Below are 12,348 nucleotides of genomic sequence, written 5' to 3'. Positions count from 1 at the left end.
CTGAGCGCCTCTTTCCCCACCCAAAGCCCGCGCCACAGGCGCAGAGTCCCGAGCGGAGTCCCTAGCCTGGGATGAAGCAGCTGGTGACCACGCCACCCTGGAGAAGGTAATTTATTGAAGCCCTGCAATGCGTTAGGCGCTGGGACATAACAGTGGATAGAACTAGACGTGGAACTTATATTCTAGTCAGGAAAGAGACAATAAACACGAGTAGAGTATATGGAAATCCCAGCAAATCCACTCCTAAGTAAATGTCCAACAGAAATGCATGTGTGTGCACCAGAAGACACCTACATAATGTTCACAGCAACACTATTTGTAATAGCCCCAAACTGGATACAACCCAAATGTCCATCAACAGTTGAATGGGATAAACACGGATAAACAAATTGTGGTATATTCACACAATGGGATACTACACCACATTGAAAAAGAATGAACTGCTATACCCGATAAGGAAGAATCTCACAAACAATATTGAGTGTAGGGAGACAGATAGAAAGAATTCATACTGTATGATTCCATTTATACAAACTATAAAGAAGGGAACTATAGTGTTAGAGTCAAGGTAGTGGTTACCCTTGGGGGCATACTTCTATGTTGAAAACTACAGACATCACGGAAAGAAATTAAAGAAGACCTAAATATAATACATGGGGAGACGTTCCAAGTTTATGAATTGGAAGATTTAAATTGTTAAAATGGCAATACTTCCTGAATTGATCTATAAATTGAACATAATCCCTGTTAAGTTTCCAGCTGTCTTTTTTGCAGAAATTGGCAAGGTGTTTCTAAAATTTCTATGAACATGCAAGGAATTCAAAATGGCCAAAACTATCTTGAAAAAGCAGAATAAGATGGAGGCTTCACAGTATCTGATTTCAAAACTTACTACAAGCCTATAGTAATAAAGACAGTATAGGGACTTCCCTGGTGGTCCAGTGGCTAAGTCTCCGGGCTCCCAATGCAGGGAGCCTGGGTTTGATCCCTGGTCAGGGAACTAGATCCCACATACCGTAACTAAGAGTTCACATGCTGCAACTAGGAGTTTGCATGCCACAACTAAAAGATCTGGCATGCTGCAACTAAGATCCAGCACAGCCAAATGAACAAATAGATAAAATAAAATTAAAAATAAAATACCCAATCCTAAAAAAAAAAAGACAGTATAGTACTGGATAGACATATAGACCAATGGAATTGAATTGAGAGTCTGGAAAACAACCCTCATATTTATGACCAATTGATATTTGACAAGGTTGCCACAATAATTCAGCGGGGGGAAAACAGTCTTTTCAGCAAATGGTGATGGGACGATGAATATTCACATGTGGAAAAATGAAGCTGGATCTCTATACCATATTATATGCAAAAATAACTCAAAATAGATCATAGATCTAAATGTAAGAGCACACAGAACAGCATCCAGAAATTAAAAAGACAATACACATAATAGAAAGCATGTGTATATCATATATCTGAAAAGAGACTTGTATTTAGAATATATAAAGAATTCTTAACAACTTAATAATGAAAAGACAGATGAAAAAGGCAAAGAATTGACTAGACATTTCTCTGAAGAAGATATTCAAATGGTCAATAGCACATGAAGTGATGTCCAACATCACTAGTCATCAAGGAAGTACAAATAGAAACCACAATGAGGTGCTATTTTATACCAGTAGGATGGCTGTAATAAGAAAGGTAAGACAAAAGCAAGTGTTGGTGAGGATGTGGAGAAATTATAAACCTCATACATTGCTGGTGGTACAGCCACTGTGGAAAACAACTTGGCAGTTCCTCAGAATGTTATTTAGAGTTACCAAATGATCCATCAATTCCACTTGTAGTATATACTCAAGGGAAATGAAACGTTCACACAAAAACTTGTAGCAGCATTATCCATAGTACCAGAAAGTGGAAACAACCCAAATGTCCATCAATTGACAAATAGATAAAAATGTGGTATATCCATACAATGGAACATTATTTAACCATGAAACGTAAAGGATTACTGATATGTGTTACAAAAGGGATGAATCTTTTTTTTTTTTTAAACATCTTTATTGGGGTATAATTGCTTTACAATGGTGTGTTAGTTTCTGCTTTACAACAAAGTGAATCAGCTATACATATACATATGTTCCCATATGTCTTCCCTCTTGCGTCTCCCTCCCTCCCACCCTCCCCATCCCACCCCTCCAGGCTGTCACAAAGCACCGAAAAGGGATGAATCTTGAAAACATTATTCTAAGTGATAGATGTCATTTCACAGAAGGTCACATATTATATAATTCCATTTATATGAAATGTCCAAAATAGGCAAATCTATAGATACAGAAAGTAGATTGGTGGTTGCCTAGGGCTGGGATGTTGCAGGGGGGGGAAGGAGGAATGATGGCTATGAGTGTAGTGTTTCTTTTTGGGGGGATGAAAATGTTTAAAATTGATTGTGGTTATGGTTGCACAACTCTGTATATAGTAAAAATCATTGAATTGTACAATTTAAATTGGTGAATTGTATGATGTGTGATTATATCTCAATAAAGCTGATATCATATTTACAGTATATCAGAGAGTGATAAGTACTATGAAGAAATATAAAGTAGGGAGGGGAGATAAGAAGACTGGGGCTGAAGGTTGGAATTTTAAATAGAAGGATCATTGGTAGGGTTCACGGAGAAGGTGATGTGTGAACAAAGATATTCTGAAGGAGGTGAGGGAGTCAAGCAGATATCTACAGGGGGAGCTTTCCAGGGCCTGGATTTGGATCTGGCCTTTGTCATTGCCTGTAGCTATGACCTTGGACAAGTTACTTAATGGCTCTATGCTTCAGTTTTTTAAATCTGTGAAATAGTTACTCCTGTTTTCTATTAAAATGACTAATAGTACCTATTTCAAAAGGTTATAATGTAAATTGAATTAATAATTTAAAAAGGAATTAAAGCACTTAAAACAGTATGCTGACACTAAGTATCTTTATTAGCTCCTACTGCAAGCATAAAAGCCCTTGTATTCTAACAGGAAACCATGCCTGCAATGTCAGATGAATCCAGGAGGCCAGGTGGAGCTGGTGCAAGGGGGATAGCTTGCAATAATGAGTAAGAGAGAACATTGCAGGAAACCGGGAGAGGGCCTGTGACTTTTACTCTGTGAGATGAGAAATCATTGGCAGGTTTTGAACGGAGAAAAGACAGTATCTGATTCATGTTTTAACACCAGCCCTCTGGCTTCTGTGTTGAAAGTAGACTAGGATGGCAAGGATGAACTGCAAGGAAACCAGTTCTGAGCTGTTTAGTAACACAGGTGAGAGATGGTGGTGGTAGAAGTGGTCGGATTCTGGTTCTATTCTGAAGATAGAGACAACTAGTTCTATAGAAAGGTTGGGTATTGAGTATGAGGGAAAAAGACTGTGGTTTTGACCTGATAAATTGTCAGAATTCAGCTTACATTTATTGCGATTAGCCTTTTAAATTACTTATTTATTTATTTTATGTTTGACAGGGGTGATGTGGGTACTACCAGGGGATGGGAAGCGGGAATCAACGTTTCAATTTTGGACACGATAAACTTGCAATGTCTGTTACACATCCAAGCAGAGTGGTGTTCAGAGACAGGTTCGGACAAGAAAGAGGATAGATCATTCTTTCTTTCACGAATATTTATTGAAAACTTACTCTGTGCCAGGTCGTATTCTAGGCTCTGGAGGTAATGTGAGAATACCGACAAAGTCCCTCAAGACCTCACCTAATGGTGAGACAGGTGATAAACAAGTCGGCAATCAAGCGCAATAATGTATGTAAAGTTTTTGGCTCTTCAAAGGGGACACAATGTACAATTGCTATCGTTGTTTTTAGTATTCGGACTATTGCAAGTACTAGAAGATGGGCGTTGCCGTCTAGGATTGCCTCCTCCTCCCCACGCCGCGGTGGTAGGCAGGTCTCCCAGCCCAGAATCAGGCCAGATTTCCAACACAGTGGAATGGCGGCATTGCGCACGCGCAGCCTCAGTCTGGCGTCCTAGGAGACGGACTCCGAAAGTCTCGGCGCAGGCGCAATGCAAGAGACCGAAGACGCCTCGGGCAAGGGGATGGGGCGGGGCGAGCTCGGAGTGCGCCTGCGCACAGCGCGCTCTCTCCAGAGGAGCCGCAGTCTCGGGAGCGCCCGGGCGGTCTTTCGATAATCTCTGACCCGCCTCTCCTGCGAACCCGGCGTCATTGGACTGCACCCCGGGTGGGGACGTCCGCCGAGCACGGGAGGAAGCAACGATGCCGGTGAGTAGGGTCACTCATCCGCTGGGGTTTCTCCTCATCCCTGCGGCCTGGCCGGGGGGCGCGGCCGTTACCATGGAGGCGCAGAGCAGGCGGGAGGCCGGGGTGGGGCGGGGCAGGGCAGGGCAGTGCCGGGCGGGCGAAGCGGTTGGGGAGCCAGGCGGGTGGGCCCTGGACTGGGGGGGTCCAGCCGACCCTGGGAGGGGCCCGCGGCAGGCCTTGCGGTCTTCGTTGCTGCTGCATCCCGCAAGGCCTGGGCTGCTTGACATAAAGGCACTGTGCCAGAGGATGCGCTCTCGCTCCCAGCCCTGTCCGCTGGGTAGGGCCTCTAGGAGCAACCGCGGAGGGTCGGGTTTTGATGCCTCGCACCCCGTGGGGTCTCTACGCCGAGGAGCCAAGCTCTGGAAGGCAGCAAAGCACGGGCAGTCTGCCTCTACCCCAGGCTGCTGACTCGAGCTGTCATTCCTCTCGTAGCGCTCTAGCTTACAGTGCAGAATGTAACCCGTAGGTGTCTTTGTGTGTGAGGGGAGTGAGTGGTGGGTGGCGGTATGTTTGTCTTGTAGGGTTTCACAGACTGTTAACTTGCACTTAATAAGGGGCCGTCGTAAGTCCAATATAGGGTCATGGAGAACACTTGAGCTGCGGCCGGCTATTTACGTGAGGGGGGTGCGTGGTGGGTGGTGGTATGTTTGTCTTGTAGGATATCACAGATTGTTATCGTGCACCTAATAAGGAGGCGTAGTAAGTCCATTATAGGGTAATGAAGAACAGTTGAGCAGTGGCTGGTTATTTACTGGTTGCGAAGCCTTGGATAATTATTTAATCTTTCTGGGCCCTTCGTTCCTATGTAATTAAACTTTTCCTTCTGGGGTTATCAGGATGAGATAAGAATGCGCAGGAGACTTGAAGGACAGTGCTTGACTTTTAGCATTAAATGCTTAATATTTGTTACTTGTTGCTTTCTATTTATCAATTCATTCAACAGTTATTGGGCACCAGCCCCATGCTAGGCACTGGAGATACAATATTGAGCAAAACCAGCCAGGTTCTTGAACTTGAGAAGAGAGACCCTTGCCTTCTAGGGTGGAGGTGAAAACCATACATACATACAGGGACAAAGACACTTAACATTAATGAATGAAGTGGATGGGTGGCATACAATAGATAAAAATAGATTCTGGTGAATTAAGTGTCGCCATGTAGGAGTGCTGACCTACAGATGTCAGATCATCTGTTTTTTCCAAGAGAATCTAGAAATTGTTATTTTTGTGAAATTGCTCAAGTTTTAATTTTTAGCAACTAATTCAAAAGATTTTTAAATAATATAAGCCAAGCAAAAGACATTTGTGGGCTGAATTCAGCCCCTTGACTGACTACCAGTTTGGAACTTATGGGTTAAATAGAGACACAGACATTAATCAAATAAGGAGCCAAAAAAAAAAAAGTAAAATTGTAACCGATGGAGAAGGAGATTGAAGGGTGCTATCAGGGCCTATACAAGGATTTGACCTAATCAGGGAAGTCTTCCCAGATGAAGGGGCTATTGAGCTGAGGTCTGCAGAGTAAGTGAAGAGGAGGGTGGGGGATGTTCTAGGCATAAGGAACAGCACCTGGGAAGGAGTGTGGTGAGAGGGATCATGGTGACAAGAAAAGGCCTAAAAGAAAGCCAGTGTGGCTGTGGCTAAGAAAGCCAAGCTTGTGAAATAAAACTGGAGAAGTAGACATGGGCCAGAACCAGATCTTACACACCCCCTGAAGGATTTCGATCTTCATCCCAGGATCTGTGGGAAACCATTGAGGAGTTTTAAGTAGGAGAGTGACATAATTAGATTTGTGTTGAAACTGACTGCCAAGTAGAGAACAGACTATAGGGGAACCTAATTAGATACAGTAGTACAGGTAGGAGTCTCTTATAATTCGGGGCGAGATAATGGTGACCTAGAATAAGGTGCTGAAAGTAGAGATGGAAAGAAGTGTGTTGAATTGATATAATCTGTTCCTTGTCAATGACAGTGGCTCACGTTTGTTTCTCTAATGCTTAGAAGAGTATCTGAAACAGTAGGAATTTAATATCTGTTCAAACTGTTGAACTTCTTCACTTTAATAATTGTATTTTAATATAGATTCTTAATCATAAAATTTCAAAATTTGAAACTTTACAAATGTTCATAAGGTTAGAGTCAAGCTAAAACATTTTTCTGCCACTGGGCTTTCTTTTCTGTCTTTCTCTTGTCTTCTATAGAAAAAGTAGACTATATATATATTTTTTTTTAATTAATTAATTTATTTTTACTTTTTGGCTGCATTGGATCTTCGTTGGGTTGAGCAGGCTTCTCACTGCAGTGGCTTCTCTTGTTGTGGAGCACGGGCTCTAGGCTCGAGGGCTTTAGTAGTTGTGGCTCTCAGGCTCTAGAGCACAGGCTTAGTTGTAGCACATGGGCTTAGTTGCTCCTCGGCATGTAGGATCTTCCCGGACCAGGGCTCGAACCCGTGTCCCCTGCATTGGCAGGCAGATTCTTAACCACTGTGCCACCTGGGAAGCCCTGGATATATTATTTGATAAAAAATTTTTTTACTAATGCATTGTAGAAAATATCAATAAAACTAAAAGTCTCAGGGGGAGCAGAGGACCTATTACTAGATTCTTGATTAAAGTTATTAACCATATTCACACGTGTTTTCCTACAGGCAGGAAACTCAGAGCAAGTCAGGGACTTTGTGCAGAAAGACAAGTCTCTAATATACTCTCTCATTTTCTGCCTGAATAGCATTAACTGTAAATGTAAATAAGATTTCCTCTCCCCTCATTTGTATTGTAAAAGAAACTATTTTCATATCTTTTTAAATAAGCTTTTTCTATATATCTGTAAGGTCTTTAATTGCATTTAACAACTATTTATGAAGTGCTTAACGTATGCAAGGCACTAGGATGCCAAAGTAGCCTTTTTCAAAATTTAAATTTAATCTGTTGAAGGTAAAAGTAAATGTTCTTTTTGTTGTTTGTAAATATTTTCTCCACCAGATCAATAAATCAGAGAAGCCGGAAAGCTGCGATAATGTGAAGGTGGTGGTTAGGTGCCGGCCCCTCAATGACAGAGAGAAATCAATGTGCTACAAGCAGGCTGTCAGTGTGGATGAGATGAGGGGAACTATCACTGTACATAAGACTGATTCTTCCAATGAACCTCCAAAGACGTTTACTTTTGATACTGTTTTTGGACCAGAGAGTAAACAACTAGATGTTTATAACTTAACTGCCAGACCTATTATTGATTCTGTTCTTGAAGGCTACAATGGTGAGTACTTTATATAGTTTACTTTTTTTAAAAATAGATCTTTATTGGAGCATAATTGCTTCACAATACCGTGTTAGCTTCTGTTGCACAAGAAAGGGAATCTGCCATATACATACACATGTCCCCGGATCCCCTCCCTCTTTTTTTTTTTTCCCGGTACGCGGGCCTCTCACTGTTGTGACCTCTCCCATTGCGGAGCACAGGCTCCGGACGCGCAGGCTCAGCGGCCATGGCTCACGGGCCGAGCCGCTCCGCGGCATGTGGGATCTTCCCGGACCAGGACACGAACTCGTGTCCCCTGCATCGGCAGGTGGACTCTCAACCACTGCGCCACTAGGGAAGCCCCTCCTCCCTCTTGAGCCTCCTTCCCATCCTCCCTGCCTCACCCCTCTAGGTCATTGCCAAACACAGAGCTGATCTCCGTGTGCTATGCTGCTACTTCGCACCAGCCAACTACTTTTACATTCGGTAGTGTATATACGTCGATGCCACTCTCACTTCGCCCCGGCTTCCCCTCCCACCCCATGTCATCAAGTCCATTCTCTATGTCTACCTCTTTATTCCTGCCCTGCAACCAGGTTCATCACTACCATTTTTTTTTTTTTTTTAGATTCCATATATATGCATTAGCATACTGTATTTGTTTTTCTCTTTCTAACTTACTTTACTCTGTATGACAGACTCTAGGTCCATCCACCTCACTACAAATAACTCAGTTTCGTTTCTTTTTATAGCTGAGCAATATGCCATTGTATATATGTGCCACATCGTCTTTTTCCATTCATTGGTCGATGGACATTTAGGTTGATTCCATGTCCTGGATATTGTAAATAGTGCTGCACTGAACATTGTGGTCCATGTATCTTCTTGAATTATGATTCTCTCAGGGTATATGCCCAGTAGTGGGATTGCTGCGTCATATGGTAGTTCTATTTTTAGTTTTTTGACGAACCTCCATACTGTTTTCCATAGTGGTTGTATCAATTTACATTCCCACCAACAGTGTAGGAGGGTTCCCTTTCCAGCATTTATTGTTTCTAGCTTTTTTGATAATGGCCATTCTGACCGGCGTGAGGTGATACCTCATTGTAGTTTTGATTTGCATTTCTCTAATAATTAGTGATGTTGAGCATCTTTTAATGTGCCTCTTGGCCATCTGTATGTCTTCCTTGTTGAAATGTCTATTGGGTCTTCTGCCCATTTTTTAACTGGATTGTTTGTTTTCTTGATATTGAGCTCCATGAGCTGTTTGTATATTTTGGAGATTAATCATTTGTTGTTTCATTTGCAAATATTTTCTCCCATTCTGAGGGTTGTCTTTTGGCCTTCTTTATGGTTTCCTTTTCTGTGCAAAAGCTTTTAAGTTTAATTACGTTCCATTTGTTTATTTTTGTTTTTATTTGTTACTCTAGGAAGTGGGTCCAAAAAGATCTTGCTGTGGTTTATGTCAAAGAGTGGTTTTCCTGTGTTTTCCTCTAAAAGTTTTATAGTGTCTGTTCTTACATTTAAGTCTTTAATCCATTTGGAGTTTATTTTTGTGTATGGTGTTAGGCAGTGTTCTAATTTCATTCTTTTATTTTTTAATTTTTTATTTTTTTACATTTTTTGATTGAGATATCTAGAAGTTTAATTTTTTTTTTACATCTTTATTGGAGTATAATTGCTTTACAATGGTGTGTTTGTTTCTGCTTCATAACAAAGTGAATCAGTTATACATATACATATGTTCCCATGTCTCTTCCCTCTTGCGTCTCCCTCCCTCCCACCCTCCCTATCCCACCCATCTAGGTGGTCACAGAGCACCGAGCTGATCTCCCTGTGCTATGCAGCTGCTTTCCACTAGCTATCTATTTTACATTTGGTAGTGTATATGTGTCCCTGCCACTCTCTCACTTTGTCACAGCTTACCCTTCCCCCTCCCCATATCCTAAAGTCCATTCTCTAGTAGATCTGTGTCTTTATTCCCGTCTTACCCCTAGGTTCTTCATGACTTTTTTTCTTAGATTCCATATATATGTGTTAGCATACGGTATTTGTCTTTCTCTTTCTGGCTTACTTCACTCTGTATGACAGACTCTAGGTCCATCCACCTCACTACAAATAACTCAAGTTCATTTCTTTTTATGGCTGAGTAATATTCCATTGTATATATGTGCCACATCATCTTTATTCATCTGTTGATGGACACTTAGGTTGCTTCCATGTCCTGGCTATTGTAAATAGAGCTGCAGTGAACATTTTGGTACATGACTCTTTTTGAATTATGGTTTTCTCAGGGTATATGCCCAGTAGTGGGATTGCTGGGTCGTATGGTAGTTCTATTTGTAGTTTTTTAAGGAACCTCCATAGTGTTCTCCATAGTGGCTGTATCAATTTACATTCCCACCAACAGTGCAAGAGGGTTCCCTTTTCTCCACACCCTCTCCAGCATTTATTGTTTGTAGATTTTTTGATGATGGGCATTCTGACCAGTGTGAGATGATATCTCATTGTAGTTTTGATTTGCATTTCTCTAATGATTAATGATGTTGAGCATTCTTTCATGTGTTTGTTGGCAATCTGTATATCTTCTTTGGAGAAATGTCTATTTAGGTGTTCTGCCCATTTTTTGATTGGGTTGTTTGTTTTTATGTTATTGAGCTGCATGAGCTGCTTGTAAATTTTGGAGATTAATCCTTTATCAGTTGCTTCATTTGCAAATATTTTCTCCCATTCTGAGGGTTGTCTTTTGGTCTTCTTTATGGTTTCCTTTGCTGTGCAAAAGCTTTTAAGTTTCATTAGGTCCCATTTGTTCATTTTTGTTTTTATTTCCATTTCTGTAGGAGATGGGTCAAAAAGGATCTTGCTGTGATTTATATCATAAAGTGTTCTGCCTACATTTTCCTCTAAGAGTTTGATAGTTTCTGGCCTTACATTTAGGTCTTTAATCCATTTTGAGCTTATTTTTGTGTATGGTGTTAGGGAGTGTTCTAATCTCATACTTTTACATGTAGCTGTCCAGTTTTCCCAGCACCACTTATTGAAGACGCTGTCCTTTCTCCACTGTACATTCTTGCTGCCTTTATCAAAGATAAGGTGACCATATGTGCATGGGTTTATCTCTGGGCTTTCTATCCTGTTCCATTGATCTGTAATTCTGTTTTTGTGCCAGTACCATACTGTCTTGATTACTGTAGCTTTGTAGTATAGTCTGAAGTCAGGGAGCCTGATTCCTCCAGCTGCGTTTTTCGTTCTCAAGATTGCTTTGGCTATTCGGGGTCTTTTGTGTTTCCATACAAATTGTGAATTTTTTTGTTCTAGTTCTGTGAAAAATGCCATTGGTAGTTTGATAGGGATTGCATTGAATCTGTAGATTGCTTTGGGTAGTAGAGTCATTTTTACAATGTTGATTCTTCCATTCCAAGAACATGGTATATCTCTCCATCTATTTGTATCATCTTTAATTTCTTTTATCAGTGTCTTATACAGGTCTTTTGTCTCCTTAGGCAGGTTTTTTCCTAGATATTTTATTCTTTTGTTGCAATGGTAAATGGGAGTGTTTTCTTGATTTCACTTTCAGATTTTTCATCATTAGTGTATAGGAATGCCAGAGATTTCTGTGCATTAATTTTGTATCCTGCTACTTTACCAAATTCATTGATTAGCTCTAGTAGTTTTCTGGTAGCATCTTTAGGATTCTCTGTGTATAGTATCACGTCATCTGCAAACAGTGACAGATTTACTTCTTCTTTCCTGATTTGGATTCCTTTTATTTCCTTTTCTTCTCTGATTGCTGTGGCTAAAACTTCCAAAACTGTGTTGCATAAGATCGGTGAGAGTGGGCAACCTTGTCTTGTTCCTGAGCTTAGTGGAAATTCTTTCAGTTTTTCACCATTGAGGATGATGTTGGCTGTGGGTTTGTCATATATGGCCTTTACTATGTTGAGGAAAGTTCCCTCTATGCCTACCTTCTGCAGGGTTTTTATCATAGATGGGTGTTGAATTTTGTTGAAAGCTTTCTCTGCATCTGTTGAGATGATCATATGGTTTTTCTCCTTCAGTTTCTTAAATGGTGTATCACGTTGATTGATTTGCGTATATTGAAGAATCCTTGCATTCCTGGAATAAACCCCACTTGATCATGGTGTATGATCCTTTTAATGTGCTGTTGGATTCTGTTTGCTAGCATTTTGGTGAGGATTTTTGCATCTATGTTCATCAGTGATATAGGCCTGTAGTTTTCTTTCTTTGTGACATCCTTGTCTGGTTTTGGTATCAGGGTGATGTTGGCCTCATAGAATGAGTTTGGGAGTGTTTCTCCCTCTGCTATGTTTTGGAAGAGTTTGAGAAGGATAGGTGTTAGCTCTTCTCTAAATGTTTGATAGAATTGGCCTGTGAAGCCATCTGGTCCTGGACTTCTGTTTGTTGGAAGATTTTTTTTTTTCTTTGCGGCACGCGGGCCTCTCACTGTTGTGGCCTCTCACGTTGAGCACAGGCTCCAGCCGCGCAGGCTCAGCGGCCATGTCTCACGGGCCCAGCTGCTCCGCGATACGTGGGATCTTCCTGGACCGGGGCACGAACCCATGTCCCCTGCATCAGCAGGCAGACTCTCAACCACTGCGCCAGCAGGGAAGCCCTGTTGGAAGATTTTAAATCACAGTTTCAATTTCAGTGCTTGTGATTGGTCTGTTCATATTTTCTATTTCTTCCTTATTCAGTCTTGGCAGGTTGTGCATTTCTAAGGATATGTCTGTTTCTTCCAGGTTGTCCATTTTATTGGCATAGAGTTGCTTGTAGTAATCT

The 12,348-nt window shown here is 41.3% G+C and overlaps 1 protein-coding gene across 4 annotated transcripts in view; it reads left to right on the top strand.

Annotated features, from left to right (window-relative positions):
* The first annotated feature begins 4,117 nt into the window (after window positions 1-4,117).
* Window positions 4,118-12,348, top strand: part of KIF3A (kinesin family member 3A) — a 94,978-nt gene continuing 86,747 nt past the window's right edge. For 2 of the 4 annotated variants that reach the window (XM_089909301.1, XM_022588770.2), the window contains exons 1-2: window positions 4,125-4,273; window positions 7,293-7,566. In XM_089909301.1, the coding sequence (XP_089765427.1) occupies window positions 4,268-4,273; window positions 7,293-7,566 (280 nt within the window). In that variant the 5' untranslated portion in view covers window positions 4,125-4,267. Of the gene's footprint in view, window positions 4,274-7,292; window positions 7,567-12,348 lie in introns of all 4 variants that reach the window. The other 2 variants (XM_022588767.2, XM_089909302.1) reach the window with 2 other exon arrangements.

The sequence above is a fragment of the Delphinapterus leucas genome, chromosome 3, assembly GCF_059928025.1.
Source record: "Delphinapterus leucas isolate spDelLeu-1000000601 "Yukka" chromosome 3, BTC_Dleu_Yukka2, whole genome shotgun sequence".
Classification (NCBI taxonomy): Eukaryota; Metazoa; Chordata; class Mammalia; order Artiodactyla; family Monodontidae; genus Delphinapterus; species Delphinapterus leucas.
Note: the sequence above shows the minus strand (reverse complement) of the source record. Positions and strands in the feature narration are given on the sequence as shown.